General features: G+C 42.0%; 1 protein-coding gene across 3 annotated transcripts; it reads right to left on the bottom strand.

Annotated features, from left to right (window-relative positions):
* Positions 1-1707: 1707 nt before the first annotated feature.
* On the bottom strand, positions 1708-23733 carry CDC42EP4 (CDC42 effector protein 4). 3 transcript variants are annotated; one of them, XM_039325407.1, is made up of 2 exons: positions 23500-23733; positions 1708-4488 (listed from the first exon to the last, which is right to left on the bottom strand). In XM_039325407.1, the coding sequence occupies exon 2, from the start codon at positions 4378-4380 to the stop codon at positions 3355-3357; it is 1026 nt and encodes a 341-aa protein (XP_039181341.1). In that variant the 5' UTR covers positions 4381-4488; positions 23500-23733; the 3' UTR covers positions 1708-3354. The 3 variants fall into 3 exon arrangements, with proteins under 3 accessions (XP_039181341.1, XP_039181342.1, XP_039181344.1); XM_039325408.1 differs by lacking the exon at positions 23500-23733 and adding an exon at positions 22749-23047; XM_039325410.1 differs by lacking the exon at positions 23500-23733 and adding an exon at positions 22314-22413.
* Positions 23734-24312: the final 579 nt, after the last annotated feature.

The raw sequence follows: 24312 nt of genomic DNA, 5'->3' as shown, positions 1-24312 counted from the left end.
GTGTATTGCACCTTTAGCACTGTGAGAGGCTTTATAGATTAAGGCAGGTTACAAGAATTGGAGGATTGCATTTCAGGCAGATAAGATCAGGGCTAGAGTAGAAACAGCTGCAGGTGAATGAGATAGTTTTATAAACCAGTGCCATCTGCTGGTATACACAAAACATGTTTTAATATAAAGAATCTATACATGTTGATACCATTTAGTGGAGAGGAGCTGTCATTCTTTGGACAACTCTGTAGTTAGAAAGAGGATAATTTTTTGAGCAGAACCCTTTGCAGAACAAAGGGAAAAAGAGAATAACTTGGAAGCAATAAAAAGTTGCTGTTCCTCAAAAGAAAGCTATTGTCTCTCATGTTTCAGCTTACTGTGGTCTTAGATCAAGGCAGATAGGCAGAATTGTGGCTCACCAAGCTGAATATTGAAATTCTGTTGGTCTCAATTCAAGAGGTTCAAGGTTGAACTGTGGAGTTCTTGGTGCTCAATACAAGAGAATTATCTGTAGCTCGAGGTTTAATTGTGGAGGTCTTGGTGCTCTCTAAGCTTGTTTATTTGCAGATGTTTCATTACCCCAATAGGTAACATTATCACTTCAAATGTGTGTGTGGGGGCTTTATTGTTTATTTATACTGCCTTGAAGTTTTGGAAGAGATGTAGTTTATGGTCTCCCAATGAGTTACAGGAACTTACTACAAGGTTCAAATGCTTTATAAATTGCAACTATTATCAGATAGCAGAAATTATATCTATAGTATATCTTTATTCAGTGTCATCAGCCTGTATTTGACTTGGCAGTTCTTATGGGCTTCCATATATTCCTCCAAAAGAGAAGAAACTAATGTTTTATTAGCTATTGTGATTCAAACCATTCAAAATTCCAGACAGGGATATACCTTTCTCAGTGTAATATTGCTAGAATCTTATATCCAGTCAATATTTTGGATTACAATTCCCATCCCTCCAACTGCCAATGCTGCATGGGGTTTATGAAAAAAATCACATCCGTGAACTATTGCTGAATGGAGGCAGAATATGAGCACAAGGTCAAATTTCATATAAGTGATATAATGAAGCAAAGCTTTTGCTGCCCCGGGGTGTTATCCAGGACAGCAAAGGTTCTGATCAAGCTGGTAAACAACTACAACCAGAATGAAATAAACAAGGTAAAAAGGATATGAAAAGAAGAAAAAGCTAACATGACAGACCAGGGTGCCCTTCCAGATTTTGTTTAACCTCTAGTTCAGAGGTCTTCAAACTTGGTCCTTTTATGACTTGTGGACTTCAACTCCCAGAATTTCTCAGCCAGGCACACTGGCTGAGGAATTCTGGGAGTTGAAGTCCTCAAGTCATAAAAGGACCAAGTTTGAAGTCCCCTGCTTTAGTTCCTCTCAGTCCTAGCCCACTTGGCCAAGGAAGAAAGTTCTATTTAAATTATCTATCTGGTCATCCAAATTCAGAATATGTGCTTCATAGATTTCTGGAGAAATGTATGGAAAGGATTAAGTGGTAGAATTGTTCTTTTTCCACAAAGATGCAAGGTCAGAAAATGTACCACTGTACTTTGAAGCTTATGATTATCTAATGACGGAGTCATTCAGGTGTTTTTAACTAGCCAACTTTATATAATGAGAATATTGAATCATCTGATTGCTGTCTGATTTCAATCCTTTACTCCTAAGCACACAAAAAGTCCACATTTTAAAACAATTGTTTTCCTCACTATAGTTTAATTTCCTTGTATTTGAAAACGAACACTTCTGGTTTTTTTTTTTTTTTAAAAAAATCCTCCAGCAGATGCATGGAACAAATACCATGTACATACACAAGTCACAGCCAAGGAATACTCCTTCTCCAAAAGGACTGGGCCCATCTAATACATAACGTATATATATATATAAATCTAAAAAAAAAGCAATTTAGTGTTTAATGACCAGCAAAATATAAAGGCCAACAAAGAAAAATACCCCCACCCGCCAACCCCAAATAAAATCCATCTTTGAGACAGGAATGTTAGGAGCACCTCCTAAAGATGCCGGGAAGGTAGTTAACTGAAAACAGTTTCAAAGGGAAGGAACTCAGCACTGCCCTTCTCCATTGTTCCTGGAATGACAAATGCCAAGCTCTTTGTGCTTCAGTCAGCTCTGCTGATACATTCTAAAGAAATAAAAACTAAGAAAGAATGAAGCCCTATCTGGTTAGGTTACTTGGGGGACTTAACATTTACATCTGAACACATGCAAGTCAGTAGCATTCACCCAATTGTCTCTCTGTCCCCGTCCCTCGCGGGTTGATCAAATGACATAGACAGTTCTTAGGACATCCCATCTGCTTACCCAGAGGAAAATCCTGAAGAGGAAAATAAATTAACCTTTTGTTTAGTAATGGGTAGCCAGGCTGACCAACCTTGTTGGATATTTTTCTCTCAGCATCTCCGAGAGTGTTTTCCTACCGTAGAAAGAGCCACGTGGTCACTGAATGGTAACAAAATTTTAGAAATGGGGAAGTCTGTTTCAAGCTAGGTTAACATTTTTATTCTTTCCATCTCTGGTTCCCTCAAGAACTAAGAGAAGGTCCTGCTGTAGATGGCAGACATAAGAGGTGTAATTCTTCTCAATCTGCTTTCCAAAGAGTTCTGTCGTATGATTTTTAAAAAGAAATATAATGAGATTTCCATTGGTGGTAAATGCTACCAGAGGTCTGCCCAAACGAGAACATCATTGGCATCCAAATATGTAGATTTGAAAGATCTAGTTATTTCAAACTCCTATTTTTTTTTTCCTTTCTAAAAACATATAACAATCTGTATACTATTGCAAGGTCAAGAAAGGAATTCTCCTTGGAAATACAAAGAAAAAAAATCTTAAAAGCACTAGTACAAAGGTAAAGGAAAACAAATAAAAATATATTTACATATTAATAGGGAAACTAGTGCTTTTGAGCTTTGTCCTAATATTCAGCTCTGTATTGCTTTAAACAGGCAAGTAGATAAGTTAAAACCAAGAGCTATCCTTTTCAAAAGAAGTTTGAATATGCCAGATTTGTGCCTGAAAACATTTTTCCAAATATCTTCAAACATCTACTTTAGGCATCCCTATGAACTTAGGAATCAATTATTTTAAAAGGACAGAACACCATTTATATGTGATTTCCAACTTGACCCTTGCGATACACCCAAATGGGGAAAGAAAGAAAAAAACTTTTTCCAGCAGCCTATTTAAGAAAGTAATCATGATGAAATCTGCAGCCTAAGAAGGCTGGTGAAAGCATTTAAAACTTTTTTTTTCTTCGTATCATGCTGTTTATTCCAGATTTAATTGCATTTTCTCCTTCAACTCAAAGGGAGTATACGGCTTTTTATACTCTTATCTCTTCATCTTCCTCATCCATGAAGGAGAACTCCTTCTCTGGCTGTTTCACAAGGTTGTGCCTCCCATCACCTGGAAGGCTGTGGCTGGGTCCTTTAGTGGCTACGCTTCGCTGTTCCTCCCCCATGGACACGCAGCTGGATACTGAACTGCTGTCTATGGTCGTACGACTGGTGATGCTGCGAGCCGATCCAGGACTGTAAGTGACCACTCTGTGGCCATCATTTTGAATCACAGAATCCAGGACAAGTTTGCTTTCGTGGCTAAACCACTGGGCTGCTGATGTCTCTATGGAGCCAACTTCCCTTTGGGAGTCCTCTGCTCCATGGTAACCAGAATCTTCTTGTTCCCACAAGTCCTTATCCATAATGCCCAAGACGTCCCCTAACATGGAAGGCCCCAGATCAATATGGAAAGAAAGAATGGACTCAGCATGCTTCATGCCGTAGCTGTCCTTGGGGATGACTAAAGGCAAATCAGTCACATCCCCAAAATCACGCTCTTCCGAGCCAGGACTGTGGGGCTTGGAGTTGATGACTTCACCAGCACCATTTGTGTGTTTCTCTTGAAGGATGTTCTCCTCAGGGGTTTTCTTCACAGGACTGGAGGAGAGGCTCTTGGGTAGCTGCTTCCCACCACTCTTGTCTACTTCCTTCTCGGTGAGTTGGGGTAGGGATACTGCATTCTTCACAAAAATAGCTGAATCCCTCAGAGAGCCCAGCATATCCCGCCGGTCACCACGCGTCACAGAATGAGACCGCTTGCTGCTGCGAAACCTCCGTGAGAGCAGGCCAGGTTTGGAGAAGGAGCTGGTCTCCTCCGTAGCTTCCTGCTCTCCCTCCCCACCCTTGCTAGTGAGGAAGGAGGTATCTCCAAAGGCATCCCCAGCCCGGCCCACATGCATGGTGTGACGGAAATCACCAAGAGGAGCGCTGATCATCTCAGTTGTCAAATCAGCCCGAGACCGGCGTTTAGGATTAGCAGAGTTTGTCACCAGCTGCTTCAATATAGGCATTTTTGTTAGATGTGTGAACTTGGATTGCACGTAGATCAAAGTATATTTCTGTAGTTCCTCAGGGAGTCCTCAAACCTCTTCTGGCCGTCTAATATTCCAAGCCTAAAACTTTAAAAAAGAGAAAAATGTTACAACACAGCTGAAGAAAGGAAATGCCAATTTCATTTTTGTAACTCTATGAGAAGCAATTCCTCAGTCCTCTCTAACTTTTCACTTTTATCATTGGCAAGAATATTTTGAAAGATTGACAGCTGAACATTCTTACAAGGCCACTGTTGAGGTAGTCCTCAACCTACGGCCACAACTGAGCCCGAAATTTAAGTGAGTTTGGCCCCATTTTATGACCTTTCTTGCCACAGTTGTTAAGTAAATCAACTGCAGTTATTAAGTTAGTAACACAACTCTTAAGTGAATCAGACTGCCTCCTAGAGTTTGCTTGTCAAAAGGTTGCAAAAGGGGATCACATGACCCGGGACACTGCAACCGTCATAAATACACGCCAATTGCAAAGCGTCTGAATTTTGATCACATGATGCTGCAATGGTTGTGTGAAAAATGGGTCGTAAGTTACTTTTTTAGTGCTGTTGTAACATCAGTCAGTCAGTAAACGAATCGTTGTAGTTGAGGACTACCTGTACAAGGGACGAAGAAATTGTTTTCAGAAATTCCTCTCTTAAAAAAGGGCCCTGGCTGATTATGCTTTACAATGTGAACAAGACTACAGGACTGTAACTTAAAATCTCAGTGGCCATGAAGACTGTATGTAATCATGATTAAACATGGACATTAAACACTAATTTGCCACCCTCCCTCCCTTGCAGAAATTTCTTATTTGCTTGGAAGTAGGATTTACAGGCTGAGAGCAAATACAGAAGGCCCACCAGTTCCACGAAAGGAGAGCTGTTGGTTATGCACACAAGAGAACTGAAGAATCCTTAAGACTATTCTTTTCTATTCTTTTCTCTCTAATGTACACATCTGTTCATTCATTTGTGAAACTCTCTCCATTTTTGGTATCTAAGTTCCCCTGAAACAGAAAATTTGTCTCACGGATTAGTATTTCTCCAATTTGTGTGTCTAAAAGGTAATCTTACTCAAGATTTGGCTGCTACCAAGATCAACTATTTTGTCAGTACTTTTTAGCCATAAATAGTTAAATTCAAAATATTGCTTTTTTTCAGAGATTTTGCTTCTGCCTTGCTCTGTGGATAAACTGGTTTTACAGATATTTTAATAGGCCTGACCTTGCCACAGATATGTATCAGTTAGGTAACATGGGCTCCTATTGGATAATGCCAGCGACATTGTTTATGGTAATATTTTCTCCACATACCATGCCCAGTGCTGCTTATATTTTTTTATTATGTAAACTCTCTTAGGATGGCTTAAGACTGCATGAAAAACTTCAATATTCTACATACAGACTTCTTAAAACTGCTTCAATGTTTAAGATTTTTATAGTTTTTTTTAAAGATGTACTTTTCCCATTCAATCAGTCTGTCAGTCTTTTAAAAAAGATGGTTTTCCACTAAAACAACAATGTCCAGAACAGAAATGTTGCTGGCAGCAAATATAGATTTGCATCAAACAAGAAAAAGCATATATAATTGGTGGAAAAATTATCCTATCCCTCAATCCAATTCCATTGGTTAATAGCAAACTATTAGTAGTGGATCAAACCTTCACTGGACTTGTAGGAAGTATCTTCAGTTCCACTGAAGCAGTTTATGCATAGCATCAATTATGGGCAGTGCAACTGATAAGAAACAATCTTGTTTTTAAAAAATGGTTGGAACCATAAGCAGATAATAATGCTCCGATGCAGCTTAGTATTTGGGGAATAAATTAATTTGAAAAAAGAACCGTGACTTAAAAATAAGTGTGCAAATAAAAAAAAAAGTCAATCCCTAAACTAGGTGATTTGTAAACAACATTATGCCTCTCTTTTAGTTTCCTCATTTCAGAAGGCAGGGAGAATGAAGTACAGCAAGACATTACAAAAAGCACATTCCATAATAAGTCAAATAATCAGTGTCTGAAACCGACATCCAGCAATAAAATTAACCAAAGAATGACCATTATCTTCCATTGTGCTTATTAATAGCAGTGTTACCAGTCTACTCAGAACTATGTTCCACAGGCCCTTCTTCCCAGATTAAATATTGCCCTTTAACTGCAATATGGAGCATGCCTTTTCCGTAGTTGCCCTACCCAGGATCTGGATAGGACCTCCACACGCATAAACTTCTGGAAGCCTTACAGACTTGGCTCTTCCTCCAGCATTGGGATAGAGTGAGATAGGAACCTGTGGATGGCTTGTTGGGGGCATCCCAGGAAGATGGACGAGGCACCTTTTTTAAAAATCACTTTTTAATTGTTTTGTAACTTTATTGTTGTTGTGAGCCACCCATCTTCGCTTACTATTTGTTCTGTGACCATTTGAAAATACAATGGAACTGAACATTTATGACCAGTTCTCAAACCTGCAGCTGTCATAGTGTCCTATAGTCACATGATCATCATTTGCAATTTTCATAGCCAGCTTCCGGAGGAGGAAAGTCAATGGGGAAGCTGGCAGGAAGTAGCAAGGTCACATGATATTATGCTTAACAAACGTAGGTGATTTGCTTCACAACCACAAGTGGAACTGATGTTGTAAAATGGGTTTTCATATCAGTCGTGTGGTGTTTTACTTTACAATCGCATTGCTTAGCGACATAATTGCCTTTCTCAGTTGCAGTTGATACGTAAGGACACTTATGCAAATCTTTTAAATAAAACCTACTTTGTTGTAGCCAGAACCAGATTTAAGTGAGATCACATCTTTTTCAGGATGCCTGAAATGGGTTAGCCAAATTGTGTGAGAATACAAGTAAGATCACTCATGTATAGAGAACCTCCCTGTTAGAAGTAAATCCTGCTTAATCCTTGTTTTGATCAGGTAGTCTACTCTGAAAGCGCCACACACAATAAGCAAGCATCCCACATCTGAGGCAAATATACTGTCATTCCCTCCTAAGTGATTTAGCCTGCCTATGGTTGTCATTTTGTCAAGTTGGCCATGGGGACATGACATGACTGCATGTACTACATGAGCATGCCCCACCTTATTTTAGGAGCAGCACTGAAGAGCATGCAATGGTACCCTGGAATCCGCTAATTACTCTGAACCGTTCAGAGGTTTCTGTCCTCTTAAGAAAGCTTGAGAGCAAAAGTCACTAGTTCAGTCCCATTGTAATGATTAATGTAATGTGCCAGCTTCAGAATCTGAATGCACTGCTTTTATGATCTGAGACTTAGTAAAGGTATGCCAGTGGAGAAGAATGGAAATCAAAACATGTTTTCATTTCCATTAAAATCACAAAACCATTTAAAATTTATATTGCCTTAAGGGAAGTGCCAGTTTGGTACAGTGACTAAGGCATTACGTTAGAAACTAGGAGAAAGTGAGTTCTAGTCCTGCTTTGGATATAAAACCAGCTGGGTGACTTTGGGCCAGTTACTTTTTCTTGGCCCCAGGAAAGAGGCAGTCTCAAAACTCTTGCCAAGAAAACTGCAGAGAATTGGACATAAAAGGCAGAAAATAAAAGGGGAAGGTTAAAAGTAAAGCGTCTTGAGTGGAACTCAACATCTTAAGACATGCAGTCATCTTAACAATAGTATAGATGTAGTGCATCATTGCTTCCTTTTAAGATTTTTTTTTTAAATTTCCCAATCCAGCCTTCCATCTAAATACTAGCTAGATTTAACCAAAGGTATTTAATTTTTCCAAGATCGACCAAGTTTACCTAGGAATGCCACCTGCTGTGATCCTGGGAGAAGAGAAATTCAAAACAGAATAGGCATGAAAGTAAACTTACAGTTCAGAAAGACTGAAATTCAGCTGAGAAAAGCAAGTGCTGTTAAGAAGTTGCAGAGTGGGATGGACAACCTCTGCAAAGTGAACTGTCATACGTGTACTGTCCTCATTGCAAATGGGGGACTCAGCTTCTTGAACATACTTTGTGCTGTGGCTTCACGTAAAACCCAAGCTTCTACCTGTTATAGAAAGAGGGCTGGGCTTATTCAATAAAAGTCTAATACTTGGCAAGGCCTCACAAATTAGGCCTGGCAATGGGACAGGCTTTCCCCATCATTTGGGAACAGAGCTTGAGAAAGATCTGTCCTTTTGTGACAGGCAGAATAAATCATGCAAAGTAAGCAACATTTAGACATGGAACATCCTAGTCTGTGTTGTTTGCTTAGTGTATGGAGGTTCCAGAATGTAACTTTACAGTACTGATGCAAATCCCTGACAGTCTCCACACATCAGAATATATACGTATATAACTAAGTTCATAATATTCTTAAGACCACATAGGGGGAAGGATTCAAGTTCTCTGTCACTGATTTACTAAGCTAAAGGAACCAATTTTTTGGTTTTAGTCATATCCCCAGTCTTGCTATGAAAAATGCTTTCTAATATTTAGGAGACAGTTTTCAACTTATTCTTGTTCCCATCATGTCTCTAAAGTAGTTTGATTAGCCTCTGATTTATTGACCATGCTTGGTCACACATCACTGGGCAGTATTAGATGAGCCATTGGAGAAAAAAATGTTCCTTTGCTTGACCAGCTTACCTAGCTGAACAATTTCTACTATTCATGTTTCAACAATGGCATTTTTGTTCCAGTTAACATAGCAGTGAAAACACCAGGAATGCTGGGATGCTGCAAAGAAAAATATACTGAAAACCAATGAGATTTTTACAATTTCAGTCCACTATTGTCACGTTCAGTGCCATCTTAACTCATCAGAGAAGCTATGCTGCGAAATTATAAGGAATTCTGCCCTCCAAGGACTTGTAATCCTGGTATCTATTATGATGGCCTTCTTAAAGAAGCAGGGTTGGTGCAAGTTAACTAGGAGAGAGGCATTGATTTATCTGGTCAGTGGTGCTTTTGCATACATTTCCTGGCTTTCTGTAATAGAAATTCTGTCTTCGCCCAAAAATACAATTGGAACCCTGCTACTCCTTATGAATTTTGAACCAAATAGTCACTAGGAAGGATGAGTCAAAAAGAACACAACAGCCTTTTCTTCTTCCAAAGTAGCTGTCAGTCTCTGGTCCTATTTTGGAAGAAGGATCGACTGTCATTGGGATGGTTAGTCCTCGACTTATGACCATTTATTCAATGACTGTTCATAATTACATGGTGCTGAAGCAACTTATGACCAGTCCCCAAAGTTATGGCCATTGCAGTGACCCACCCACCCATCACATAATCAAAATTTGTGCCGGCAGCCTATCTGTATTTATAACCTCAGGGGCACTTCAACTTCCATTCACCCTCTGCATTTGCAGCCCCTGCCCCCTTAGCTGACCTCTGCCATCTTCTTGCTTCTGCTGCTGGCCAAGCATGCCTGGCTTGGCCTGGCCCTTCTGGAAGGCAGCTGCTGGCCGCATGAGGCCTTCTTCCCAAGGTTTACTGGGAAGGAGACTGGGGCAGATGGCCTTGTACACTCACAGCTGTCTTGCAAAGGGGCAAGCCTTGTCAAGAGTAGCAGCAAGAAGACAGAGGTCAGTTGGGAGCGACAGAGCACAGGACACAGGGGCTTCGGAGTGCAGGGTGGCGAGGGTACAATGGCTGAGACCAGGCTGTTAGCTGAGGTTTCCTGGAACAGCTGGGGCTTTCTGCCACGCAGATGGGGTGGCTCAGGCTTCCAGAGCAATTGCGGCTTCTTGCAGCCCTAGCATGCCAAGAAGCCCTTGAGCTGTAGTGTGGCAAGCAGCTTCGGAGCCATGCATTTCTGAGGCTACTTGCTGCCCCTCAAGGCAAGGTGCAAGACAGCCAAAAGAGCAGAGATGGAAGAGAGAAAGGTGGGTAGGGGGAGCTGAAGCCGAGGCACTTCCTTACCTTACCCAGGCTAGGGGCTGGGAAGGACTAAGCCAGAATGACCTGGTTTGGTGTATGTGTTTGCTTAACCACCCATAATTTTTATGTCAATGGGGAGTGCCGATACTAAGCAATGTGGTCATATGTCGGGCTTTATGACCACATTGCTCAGTGATGGAAATTCTGGTCCCAAAAGTCGAGGACTATGTGTATTTGCTTATTTCTATTATCTATACTGATTCTCATTAATTAGAAACCACTCCAACCGACCAGCTCTCATCATGAAAGCTGGCAAGCCATTTTTATTACCGCCATTTGGTTTTCACTGCAGATCTTTCTGCTGGCCAGCTAAAACATGACGTAATTGAGTTTTTCCAATGCAGAGGCAGGGAGTAATAGTGGGTGTAGCCTCTGTATGCAAGGTTGAGAGATATTTCTCGGAATTGATTGCTTTCTTAGACATGGACTCAGGAGAAGCCAAATGGAGCTTTTTAATGGCCTGCAGTAGCTTTACTCTTCCCCATTAAAAATCAATAAAGGCACAGAATATGCATACATATCAGGTTGGAATGGATCCAGCGCATTCACACTCACCAATATAATCTGCCCTTTAAAAGTGAATTGGCACAGGAGACAGATAGCTATAGAAAGGACAGACTGTCTAGGCCAGTGGTTCTCAACCTTTTTAATGCTGCGACCCCCAACCGGTCGTAAGTCGAGGACTACTCCACCGGTCGTAAGTCGAGGACTACTCAACTGGTGCAGCACCATTTGCAGAATGGGACTTTTGGCGGGCTCAGTAGGGCAGAGACAGCCTGGACAATTCCTATTGGCTTTTGAAAGCCAATAGAATTAGACTCTATTCAAGAGAGTCTATTCTATTGGCTTTCAAAAGCCAATAGAATAAAAGGGAGTGGCACAGCTAAGGAAAAGGGGGAAAAAATGGCAGACTGCGTTGTTTGGCGACCCCCGTGAAATGGTCGTTCGACCCCAAATGGAGTCCCGACCCACAGGTTGAGAACCACTGGTCTAGGCCTTCTGCTGAGGCAGCATTTCCTCATTCAACCTCAGGTGATTCTTCAAAACAGAATCCCCTAATGACATACAGTAAATCTAGATATAGAGCAAGTCAAATCACTGGGTCATGCAACACATATGCATCAATTCACAAGTAGCTGAGGCATTTACCATATTAGCCTTCCTCAACTCAGCCCTTGCCAGATGTCTTGGATTACAAATCCACAAATCCTCAGGCACTGATGATTCTGGAAGTCCAGCACATATGGCAAGGAGCAGGTTGGGGAAAACTACACTATATAGAGGAGAAGCTCAAGGTTGTTATCCAATTCAGGAATATTGTTTTGAGACGATGAATTCATGCCTTTCCAATAAGGGTTTTATCACTAATCAATAAGTAGTTTTTTTATTGGTATAACTGAGACCAAAAGTCCTTTCTGATTCATATTTAAGATAAGACATAAAAGTGTGTTTTACCAGCTTTGGTGCTCCACTGTACAAGTGACACAATTTTTTAAGTGGCTGTAATTGATCAGTAAATGGTTTAAAATATTCTGCTATTCTTGATAATAGGAATACATATAATTACTTTTTGGAATCCATGTGACTTATATATGATGATGGAAAAAAAACAAGCAGGATACATGCGTAATACTTACATAAAGCTTTTGATAACTATGATAAAATGATCACAACAATATTTTTAAGTTATTGTAATGGGAAGCAGGAGAGCCTGTTTGGTATAGTATTTGAGGCACCAGGCTAGAAACTGGGGGACCATGAGTTCTAGTCTCACCTTAAGCACAAAGCCAGTTCAGTATCCTTGGGCTAGTTACTCTCTCTCAGCCCTAGGAAGCAGACCATTTTTAAGGCATCTCTGAAATCCTGCCAGGGAAACTGCAGGGACCTATCCAGGTAGTCATCAGGAGTCCAAGGCACAAAGACAGGCAAAAGAAAGCGAGGTTTTAGCTTGTTTAATAAGAGTTTACTATACTTTTCCATCTCTTTATGTTGGTTTTTTTAAAGTGCCCCTGAAAGATCCATTTCCATAATGCCTGAGACCTGATTTTCTTCTTTGGCATTTAGGGCTTCCTTTTCTTCCTTTTGGTTTTTAGGGTTAAGTCTTTCCAACCCCTACCTGTTCCTGAAACATCTGAACTGCCATGAAGATTTCGACCACAGAGGATCAAGTTACTCAAAGCAAAAATTATGCTAGCTAGCCCTGTAATCTCTCCCAGAAAGGGAAAATAAGCCTTGATTGCATTTGAATATTCACTCAGCACCCTTGGCACGATGGAGGAAAGGAGCGGGATAGAGTGTATAAGAAATCCTATGATCTGAGAGCCTTAAGAAAGGCAATGCTGGAATTGTGATTCCGTAGATGTCAGTTTTTACAGTACATAATGAAGAGTCACCAGTAGGACAGGAATATAGAACCTGCCCCTTGCTTCAAGGTAACATCCTAATACAGGTGGTCCTCAACGTACGACCACAATTGAGCCCCAAATTTATGTTGCTAAGTGAGATACTTAAATCTTGCCCCATTTTGCAACCTTTCTTGCCACAGTCGCTAAGTGAATCACTGTGGTTGTTAAGGTAGTAGCACGGTTGTTAAGTGAATCTGGCTTCCCCATGGACTTTCCTCGTCAGAAGGTCGCAAAAGGTGACCCCCGCGACACTGCAAGAGTCATAAATATGAGTCGGTTGCCAAGCGTTTGAATTTTGATCCCATGATTTTGGGGATGCTGTAATGGTCGTAAGTTGGAAAAATGGTCATAAGTCAATTTTTCCAGTACCATCACGAACTGTTGTAAGTCGAGGACTGCCTGTATAGCCTATCTGAAGATTGCAGCAGATCTTTTGATATATGCTGTTTTATTTTACAGAAGCTTGGATTGAAAAAATATTGTCCACGCATGAGTGAAAACAGCTTAAAATATGGAGCTCTGCTACTGCCTGAAAATTAACTTGGGAACCGAAGTACACTACCACAATATCAGAGGCCCTTTGAGCTCAATATCCTGTTTCCCACAGTGGCAATCAGATGGGCCCTGGGAAGCTCACAAGAATGTGAGCATGGGAACCCACTCTCCAGCTGATTTCCTCTCTTTCACTCTCTCATGCAATCCAAATGTGGCCCTGTCAGCCAGGGACTTGTTCAGTCCTTTTTCAAAGTTGGTGACCCTCACTGTATCTTTGACAGTGTGTCCACAGCACAAAGATGCAGCATACGACTTGTTTCCTTTTGTTTGTCCTATATCACTTACCCATCAACTTCATGCATGACCCTGTGTTACAGCATAATGAAAAATAAAGTAACTCTCTGTCCCGTTTCTCTACAACTTGCATTCATTATTACTTTTTTTCCCTCTCAAAACCTTGTTCCCCTTGCCTATTTTTTATTTCTCCTCCTTCCTCATTACATACAATGCCTTTCTGAGGTACGATGACCAGAATCCTATGATAAGCATGTTGTTCCTTGGAGGAGAGCTGGGCAGAAAATTAAGCTCAGAAAATCTTTCTGCTCTTATGTCTGGAACTTTTAACTGGACACACCCCCTCCAGTCCGCGGAAAAACTTCTCTCCACGGAACTAGTCCCTGGTGCCCAAAAGGTTGGGGACCTCTGGTCTAGTCCTATCCTAAACATAGGAAAAAGCTTCTTTGAATGCCAAGCTATTTGAGATAATTTCAGTAGATCAATTAGACAATGCACACTGAGTATTTGATTTGTTCAAATGGCTAGAGGGGATTCAAGTATGAAATTTGCTCAAACAATCCAACAGGATTAGCAAAAATTGCTTCCAAAGAAATCACTTTACAGAAAACAAGATGATCCTTGTGTTGCTAGATAGACAGTCAAAACACGGATTTTGTCTAGCTCTCAGCAGTGATTATATCAGAATATGCTATTGGAACTGAATACTTCACACCCTCACTTTTTCAATTACACTGAAACAGCAATTTCTTTATTCCTTCATTCTTAATTGCTAAATTATTCTTTTAGTGTACTATCAAACCACTTTGGAAGGAGCCATGTTTAGACATTGAATTGCTCATTACAAACAAAGATCCACTTGTAGCCAAAATAAACATCTGAGCCATGGCAATGAACAAGCTGTCAGGGAATCCTGGCAACGGTCACATTTGGCCAGAGAGCATTCCTACATTACTGACTCATGTTGAGGGTCTGAGGCTGGGAGGTACATGCGTACTCACTTGGCATACAAAATGTGGCTCCATCTTTAGCAGTCCTGTTTAAAATTAATTGAGGAACTGGCAGGAATAGCCAACACCCCAGAAGACAAGCTCAGGATCCAAAAAGACCTTGACAAACTTGAACAATGGGCCTTATCCAACAAAATGAATTTTAATGTGGAGAAAAGCAAAGTTTTACATTTAGGCAGGAAAACCCAAAGATACAAGTACAGATTAGCCGAGACCTGGCTCAAAAACAGTAACTGTGAGAGGGATCTTGGAGTCCTAGTGGACAATCACTTGACTATGAGCCAGCAGTATGCAGTAGCAGCCCAAAAAGCTAATACAATCCTGGGTTGTATAAACAGAAGCATAGAATCAAAATCACACAAAGTATTAGTACCACTTTATAAAACCTTAGTAAGACCACACCTGAAATACTGCACCCAGTTTTGGTCACATAACAAAAAAGATGTTGAAACTTTGGAAAAGTTCAGAAAAGAGCAACTAAAATGATCAAAGGTTTGGAGACTAAAACATATGAAGAACGGCTGCAGAACTTGGGTCTGGCTACTCTAAAGAAAAGAAGAAATAGGGGTGACATGATAGTAGTATTCCAGTACTTGAGGGGCTGCCACAAAGGGGGTCAAACTATTCTCCAAAGCACCAGAGGGCAGGACAAGAAACAATGATTGGAAGCTGACCAAAGAGAGAAGCAACCTGGAATTAAGGAGAAACTTCCCAACAGTGAAGACAACCAGTGGAAGAGCTTGCCTTCAGATGTTGTGGGTGCTTCATCACTGGAGATTTTAAATAAGAGAGTGGAGAGTCACTTGTCTGAAACAGTATAGGTTCTCCTCCAAGGTTCTATTCTATTCTATTCTATTCTATTCTATTCTATTCTATTCTATTCTATTCTATTCTATTCTATTCTATTCTATCCTATCCTATCCTATCCTACCCTATCCTATCCTATCCTATCCTATCATTGGAATAAAACTTTATCACCTTCATTATGCTATATATTCACATTCATGAAAACTGCAGCATTATTCTCCCTATCGTGACCAACAAATTCATGTTCAGTGTCCCAAGATTTGTCTCTGCAGGAAATCACATCCTCTACAAAATAAAGAGATCCTGGAAGAGAAGAGCAACCCTCTATGTTTATTCACATAAATGAAGAGCATATATTTTTTTTCTTAAGAGAAGCCCGGGTACCGGATTTCCCCCTCACTTTAAACTTTCTTGGAATAAAGAGAATTCTTAGTTAGAATGACTACACTAGGTACTAGTTCTTCTGTTTCCTCTCATAGAAGGGGACCACAAAACTACATCTGCATCACAAGGAACACCGTGTCATCAGGAAACCACTAAGCTCTGTGTCTTAAGCTGAGAGGCTCACCATGATGCCTGGATTTTCCTGACAGCTGTTTCCTACTGACCTGCAAGGAGGAATATTAACCTGTGTGCAGCTTCTCCTCTTGACTTCTGGGAAATGATGCAGACTGGGTCCCTCCCCCCCCCACAAAAAAAGGCAACCAGATGTGTAATTGCAAGGAAACAGCAATGGGACTATTAATCTCATCCCCTCCCACAATGGTTAAGGTGCTCGTCTAGAAACCAAGAGCCTGTGAGTTCTAGCCCCATCTTAGGTACGAAAGCAAGATGGGTGATCTGGGCAAGTCACTCTCTTCACAGCCCAACCCATTTCACAGGGTGGTTGCTGTAAGGAAAATAGGAGGAAGGAGTATTAGGTATGCTCACCGCTTTGAGTTATTTATAAAAGAAATATAAAGATGAGATATAAATCAATCTATCAATAGAAGTAGATTTTCAATCATAGGTACATGTGTCTCATCCTATTCACAAGAAAGCATATCTGTGTAATCTTTGCTGTTTAAGTAAACAACCTTAGGGATGGGTTTACCTCCTCTTAGGCCAGATTTTTTCAATCAAAAATTAACTTTGCTGCACATTTGCTGTAGTCCAGCAACTGAATGCATGACTAGCACTGGAATTGGGCCCAGAAGGCCCTGGGTGGAACACGTTGGATCACAAGGCAGCAGTCTGTGGGATGAAAAGGTTATAAGAGCTGAGCTTTGATCAGTTAGCAGAACGCAGATTAAACCTTATCTGGCCACAACCCTTCAAATAGTCCTCTAAAAACAGCAGACAGAGTGGACAATGATGTCCTTTCTGTTGTCTCTTTTAACGTATGCTGCCAATTCCAGAATATTCTTATAATAGGCCTCCCTTTTCTCTTTGGCACCCATAATTTAAGTAGGAGTAGCTTTTAGCTAATGGCAGGATTGTTAATACCTAGCTTGGTTCTAAGTGAGCCAATGAATTTATTTCTATTGATAGAGATTTTACTACTGTACATTCTTCTCTTTTCAAACTCCAATATTTCTTTAATTCGTAGGTTAAGGCTTTGATCATGAAATCTACCCTTTGATCAGAATTCTTGCTGGACTGGTTGAAAAAAAAAAATACCTGGACTAGTTACACCCATTTTCCAACACTAAATTTAAACTAGTTTGTCCTAAGGAATCCTGTTCAGAAGACAGAAAAGAACAGAGGACCAGAATAGTAGGTGTGAAATACCTCTTCATGAGGAGCTGAAATGAAGATTGCAGCAAGAACTACGGTACATCGAGTGCTACTAGAGGCTAGAATTTCAAAGAGACAAGCTCTGCAAACAAACATTTGAGTTCCTGATGGGTTAGTGGGAGAATGAAGCGGAAAAGCTGCCAAGCAGTGAAAGTTAAAATGATCCCTTTCTCTGCACCCAAACTAGCCACCTCTTGTCATACCGTAGTTCAGCAGAACCACGATCCAATTCATTGGCTACAGATGTTTTAATTATATTGAAACTATTTAATTAAGTTCCATCTCTATTGATATAAGAAAGACTAGTTCCACTTTAAAGGTTCCTAAGAAAAGTGATTTCCCTTTATAGAGGATGAATAGAGTCAGAATTCAATTAAACCTCACCACAGTGCAAGACATGGCTTCATTTATTACTGACTTCTCCATCCAGGCAGTTTTAAAATATTCTGATTGTTATACACTAGAGTACAATAAAATACCTTCAAAAACTGCCAGGATGTAAATTTGCGTTTAGGAGGGAGACCTTATAGATGGTATGGAGTTAAAAATTCACCTAGCACTATTCATATTGGCTGGGGCTTATAGGAGCTGTAATCCTAAAATGCCAGTTTTTCCATCCCTGCTCTCCCAATTGTTTTCTTTGTATAAAATAAAAATAATTTTTTCTAATCATCTAGTGCAGCAAACTGAGTTTATTCAAACCAGAACAAAAGTTTAGTCTTAAAACATTGAAAGATGCACTTTTTTCTCCATCACTTTATTTAATTATAAAACCTGAACTGTCCTTAACCCACTAACTAGTACCCAAATTCACAGCAGTGTGCTTGCAGTCAGCATTATAATATCCAAGTACAGAATCCATGAATGATGTTAATCCTGTAAATTTTATCAGGACACAAATCTTAAGTTTTAGCTTTCTATGATAGAATTCAGTGGTAGGTAGAATTAATGAATCTGGTGAATCTATTCCATCTAAACAAAAACCTCTATACTGTGATCCAGAAAAGGAAAGCTTCTAATGTTTCTAAGTTGATTTCAGCTTCATTATGGATATGCCCATGCAGGGTTTAATTTCTTGCAAAGATACCAAAGCAATTTGTATGCCTTTGTTCTACCATAGTTGTATCTGCACCAGAACAGGATCAAGTGGGTGGCAGCATCTTGCTGGCCTAGGGTGAACTCAAGAAAACTCAGCAGGTCTGGATAGGAGATCACTGGAAATCCCTGGGATATACATTAGACTGAGAGTTGAAAAAATCATTCAGAATTCACCTTTTATTTCAGTGCAAGATCTGGTTCCAGGCATAAAGAGTCATTAGAACTTTCCTGCAGAGTTTGTTTCTGTATATTGACGCCAAAACTGGCTTATGGCAGGTTTTGGCAGGAACTTAGGAGCCTCAGTCAAAGCTTCTCAAATCAATAGGATGGCAGCTTAGCTTGGATAGGGCAAGCAATTAGGGGAAATTGTTGACTTTTGATAACAACTCAAATGATTCTGATATTACACCAGTAATGAATACAGGATGTGTTACTCAGCAAAGTGCTGCTGTCAGCAGACCCATTCAAAATGATCAACCCCCAGAGCATTACTACTATAGCAGGACTCACAGCTCTAGTTCAAATGAAAGCATCAAAAGCAACCTAGGATTTATTACCTCTCCTGGAGAGCAACTGCTCACTGTTCATTATGCACATGCATAAACCAACATCGGTATTTAATTTAGCCTTCTCTTCACCAAGTTTTCCTAGAGTAGTTCAATTGTAGAAAAAGGCTGCCTGGCCAGCCAACCCCAGACAAAAGTCAGTCATGAAAATAAGTTTGGGTTTGGTGGAATTATTTAAAAGGAGTCAGAGCTGAGGGTGTCCAAACCAAATTAGCTTCATTCAGGGTTAGATTTATTTTCATACCATGCATAACAGCAAAGTGTTGGCCTGATCAAAGACAGCATTTTTTTTTTAATCAAAAGACACACAAGTGGGCTGGAAAAACAGGGTGAGGAGGGAAAAGATCCCACTGCTTTCAAAAGGATAGGAGTACACCCACCTCCCTTACTCCTACTTTAGAAAGTCTTGTCATTCCAGATAGAGGCTGTTCATGGCTCCCTGAGTCGTAGCTTGCTTAATAATGGTTTAACAAACTGTCACTGGCTTCACCCAAGACACTAAAATATGTATCTTGGTTTATAAACAGTGTTGGCTGGATTTATGTACTACACTGAGTTAAAGACACACAAATCAGTTTAGCATGGCATGCTGTATAAACCAGCCAGTAAGAAACATCCAATTCATAGCTATGCTTACATCAAACAGTAGGCACATTTTAACAGCAGTCTAAAGATTTACAATACTATTGTATTTATATCAAAGAGACACAAAAAGTATATATGTGTGTTTGTAAGAGATACTGAATCCACCTATCATACTACATCATAATGCAAGTTGATTCACCTTGGCATCTGGAATCTAATCACTATAGTGCAGTGATGGCGAACCTTTTAGAGACCAAGTGCCCAAACTGCAACCCCAAACCCACTTATGCATCGTCGGGTGCCGGGTGGGTGTGGCCCATTGGGTGGGTGTGGCTGCAGTGGTAACGGCAGACTGGGTGGGACTAAAAAGTTCAATCAATCAATTCCAACTTTGCAAGATCTTTTTTTTTCATGAGAAGTTGAAATTGACTGATTGATTGCACCTTTTTTTTTTGCACACGGCAGCGGAGGCCTAAAGCGAAAAGGTTTTATAAAACCCAGCTGAAGGCCTAAGACTGGGGCGACGGCGCGCATGCCCATAGAGAGGGCTCTGAGTGCCGCCTCTGGCACCCTTGCCATAGGTTCGCCACCACTGCTATAGTACCTAACTATGGTTATGACTTTACCATATTGTATGAATTCATACAATGGTTTAAGAAACATTTACAAATCACAGATGCATGTACTGAGTTAACACATTTGCTGTTGTGTTAGTTCTGTCATTGACTGTTTCTTTTAATATAACTTTTTTAAGGGAGTGAACAAATCTATTGTTCCCCAGGATCTATGCACAGGAAAAAATTAGATATCAACATCAGTTCAAGGTCCTTATTCACCTGGATAATTTTTGCATAGCTATTTTCAGTAACCTGTGCAAAAACCACCACTTAGAACAGAAGCCACACAGACAGTCTCCAAGATTGCTTTTCACCCTGAGGGGTAGCTAAGCTCCTTTTAAACAATTTGTTTGAATTCTTATTACCTACTGGAAGATCTAGCTACAAACATCTTGGGATTCAAACCCATTATCTAAATTGCTTTAAAGGCCGTACTTCTGCCCAAGTTCACTTTCCAGCATAAATTGCTAGAGGAAAGAAAAAGCTTCACAAGTATAAATGACTTAAGTTGAAAGACCAGTTTCCTCTGTTGGTGAAGAAGACTTTATTCCCAACTACTTAATACAATTATTAGAGCTACAAGTTCCAAGTGAAGAGGCCAGAATTAGCATAGATGAATGTTCCAGATTTGTAGATCAGGATCTCTTGCTACCTACTGTAACTATTGTAATTACACCCTACTAAATATTAACTTCTTAAATTCTAGAAAACAATAGCATCAGTGAAACAAATCTACAGTATTTACCTAAAGAAAATACTACTTCTGTTCTCCCAGATAATTTACACAGCAAAGACAAAGGAGTTTTTCTTTTCAAACTTCCATTTTTATAAAGGGAACATCCTAAATTTAGGAACCTGTTCCTTTTGGGTAAATATGGTAATTTTCAGATGTGGCTCCAAAATCAGTCATGGTTCTTCCTCCCACTCTAAGCAATTTCCCTCATGAAGAGTTCTCAAAATTCACAAGCTTGTTGCAGTTTTGTAAAATTTTAATGGCTCTGTTCCTTCCAAGAAGCAACTAAGTTTTCAGATAGCAAAAACAATTCAGCCAAAGGAAGGAAGCAATTCAGCCAAAGTTCCAGAAAGCGGCACACATTTCAGGGAATACTATTACTTAAACCTCAGTGGACTTTACTTCTGTGTAAGCATACATGTACCCAGGCTACATATCGGCAAAGCTTTGAGGAAATGCAATGTAGTTAATTTAAGTTCTTAATTGTCAGGCATTGAAAACATTTTACCCATTCCATACTCACAACTATTTAGATAGCAAGAATATGAAGTTCATTGGAAAAGTGAGACAAGGCAACCCACCAATATTTAAACCATTCATTAGTGATCCTCTCTGATCACAGAAAACTGTACAGGTGTGGCTTGTCTATGTGTGTGCACATGCCTGAAGAAGCCCAGATAAATAATTCATCATATCCAGGTATTACTGGCTTACATATTTGTCAAACTCTGCCAGCGCAACTTAAAGAGCATCCCTTTTCTAGCATAGATCACATATAGTGCCTTGCAAACTAAGCAGGCTGCCTTAGTTTCTAAGAGCTAGGAAATATCCTCTTGGAACCAGCCTCAAAAACTTTGAGCCCTGGTTAATGAGACAAGTTTATCCTTGTTTCTCGCAGGGATGGATCGAAAAGCTGCACAACGGAGCCACTCACAGAGAACTTGGCAAAGCAACTTGAAATTTAAGCAAGGCAGAGGGAAGAGGAGTGAAACCCTAGCCCAGCCGTTCCTTTTGTCCTTAATTTCAGTTCAGAGCTCTTTGTGAAGCTGCATTTCCATACCGTGAAACAGAATTTCAAAGCTGTAGACCGGAAGAGCAGAATCCCTGCCACTAGGCACCTTGAAACAATCACGGAGGGCTGCAATCCGAGCATGTTAAAAAAAGAAAAATAAACGGGGGGGGGGGGGAAGGGTTGCGGTGCAAATTGCAAACAAGCAAACGAGAAGAGCGATCTCTCAAGTGCCGCTCTAAGAGGAATAGTTGATTCAATGGTTGGTTGATTTTCTAAAGCAGTGTTTCCCAAACTTGACAATTTTAAGGCATGTGGACTTCAACTCCAAGAATTCCACAGCCAGCGTTGCTGGCTGTGGAATTCTGGGAGTTGAAGTCCTCATGCCTTAAAATTGTCAAGTTTGGGAAACACTGTTCTAAAGCGCTGATCGTGCTACCCCCGTTTCCAACTTTGGGCTGCAGTTAATCCTTCACACAGCATACTGCCTGTTTCTACTGGAGACGGGGGGGGGGGGAAGACAGGAGAAAAAAAGCTCAGGCAATGTCAGAACCAGACCACAGCTTTCCCTCAAGTTCATTCAGCGCCCTCCTCAAGGCTCTTTTGTCCCTTTTAAACCTGACCTCCTTTTCCAAAGGCATCGGCTATCATCCGGAAGGAGCAATCTCCTTTCCCCTGGATCCACACACGGCGTCCGCCAGACAGCAAAGCGGCTCTTGGCTTTCCCCCGCGGCGATCCACCCGGCCCTTGTCGTCTGTTGGGCTCCTCCTTCGCTTAAAAAATACCGGGAGCCCCCCGCGCCCGCCCAAGTGCATTTCCACCTGGGCAAATCCAGGGATTGATTCAAGGGCGCCCCGCCGCAACTCTCCCCGAGGCTCGCACTTCGCTCTCGGCTTTATACCACACACACGCACCCGGCGAACCGCAGTCGAGCCCCTCCATCCATTCACCGGATCTTAAAGAGACACGCTCCGATTTATTGCTTTTCTCTTCCCCCCCCCCCTTCGAGACAATGGAACAGCTGCCGCTTTCCCGAAACAAACGAGCCCAACGCTACCTGGAGGGTTCCCACGCTTTTGCAAAAGCGACCCGAACTCGGCACGCAGAACAGCCGCCGCTTTTCTCAGCCCAGCCTGAATCAAAACAAAGCGCTGCGAATCCGGGCGCCCTTCCCCTCTGCCCCCCCGTCCGTCCCCTCTCTCTGCCTCCCTGGGAACTGTGCGGGGGGAGGGGAAGGGCCATCAAGGGGACGCCGACAAGACACTCCCGGCGAGAGGACGAGGTGGCCCCGCTGCCAGCCCGCAGACAGAGCCCAGGCGCTGCCGGCTTTTACATTTGCCCGCCGCGTTTCCTGAATGGGGAGGTCTCGGGGAGAGGCGGGCGAGCCCCTTGTCCTTAGCTGCGGGCTTCTTCTCCTCCCCCCCCCCCCGCTCTTTCTCCTCTGCTTCAGCCCCAGCCTAGCCTTCCATCTCCCTCCGAGGAGGAAGGCCAGGTTCAAAGGGATGGGAGGTTCGGAATAAATCTGCAAGAAACAGACCCAGCCTTCCGCGCCGGATTCCCGCGAGGCAGCCAGAGGAGTAGCGGGCGAAAGGGTCGTCAGCCCTCGAGCGAGTGACCGCTCTCCCTGCCTTCCTTCTCCAAGCCGGCCTCGGAGGTGGCGGACGAAAAAAAATCCCCGTCGTTCCCAGCCGCCAAGACTAGCTACCTGCCTCGCCATGCTTCTCCCGCACACGCCCCCCCCCGGCGCCCGGCCTCGCGCTATGCCGCCCGCCCGTCAGTCCCGTCCCGTCTCTCTCCAATCGTTCTACCTGCAGAGGAGGAAGACCGAGGCGGCGCTTCTCTAGTGGCCGGCGCGACAGCTGAGGGGCCCCTCGGTTCGCGCAGCTCCATGCCCAGCCCGCCCGCCTTCCCCTCCGGCTTTCAACTGCTCAAACAAATCAAATTGGTCCGGCCTCCCCTCCCCAGCCGCTTCTCTAGCGGTGATGTCATAGCGCCCTCGGTCCAATAGGCGGACACGACGTCAGCAGGCCAGCCGAGGCCTCCTCCATTCAAAAGCGGAATTGTCTCTCCGGCCCTTCCCGGGGGTCTCAGAGCCGAAGACGGCTGGAGGTAGGCAGGGCGGGGTCCGGAGTGCCACCCCCTGCTCGCTCCCTCCTGGGTCTTCTCTGAAAAGGAAAGGGGGGCTTTGGGGTCCCTATTGCACTTGGCCCCCTGCAGCGATGCCGCCTCTGTGCCGTCATAATTCATGGGCCACGGATTTGAAAAAGTGACCCCACACCTGAAACAAAATGTTCTTCCAACCAGATATTTTAGGAGTTCTGTGATATTTAAATTGATTATAATTATTTATGAATACATACTGAGAAAGAACAGCATAGTGATCAGAGAGAAATAATTGCTTTCTAATGCAACTTAGTTTTGGCCGGGGAATTGCTGTTGGTGAGGGCATCCTAAAAGGTGGCCAGGGTGTGTGTGGTGGTGGTGTTTTAAGCTGATTACTTTTTATCGAAATCTGTCCAAATTGGGTTGCTTCCTGGTAACTTCCTAGCTGCGTCTTTGCAGTTTCTTTGGCAGGAATATGAAAGTGGCTCACTCTGGTTTTTCCCAGGATGTTTTTGACT

This window comes from Crotalus tigris, unplaced genomic scaffold (genome assembly GCF_016545835.1).
Source record: "Crotalus tigris isolate CLP2741 ecotype Arizona unplaced genomic scaffold, ASM1654583v1 scf7180000024337.5909745, whole genome shotgun sequence".
In the NCBI taxonomy this organism is placed as follows: domain Eukaryota; kingdom Metazoa; phylum Chordata; class Lepidosauria; order Squamata; family Viperidae; genus Crotalus; species Crotalus tigris.
This window is presented reverse-complemented; position numbering and strand designations above follow the sequence as displayed.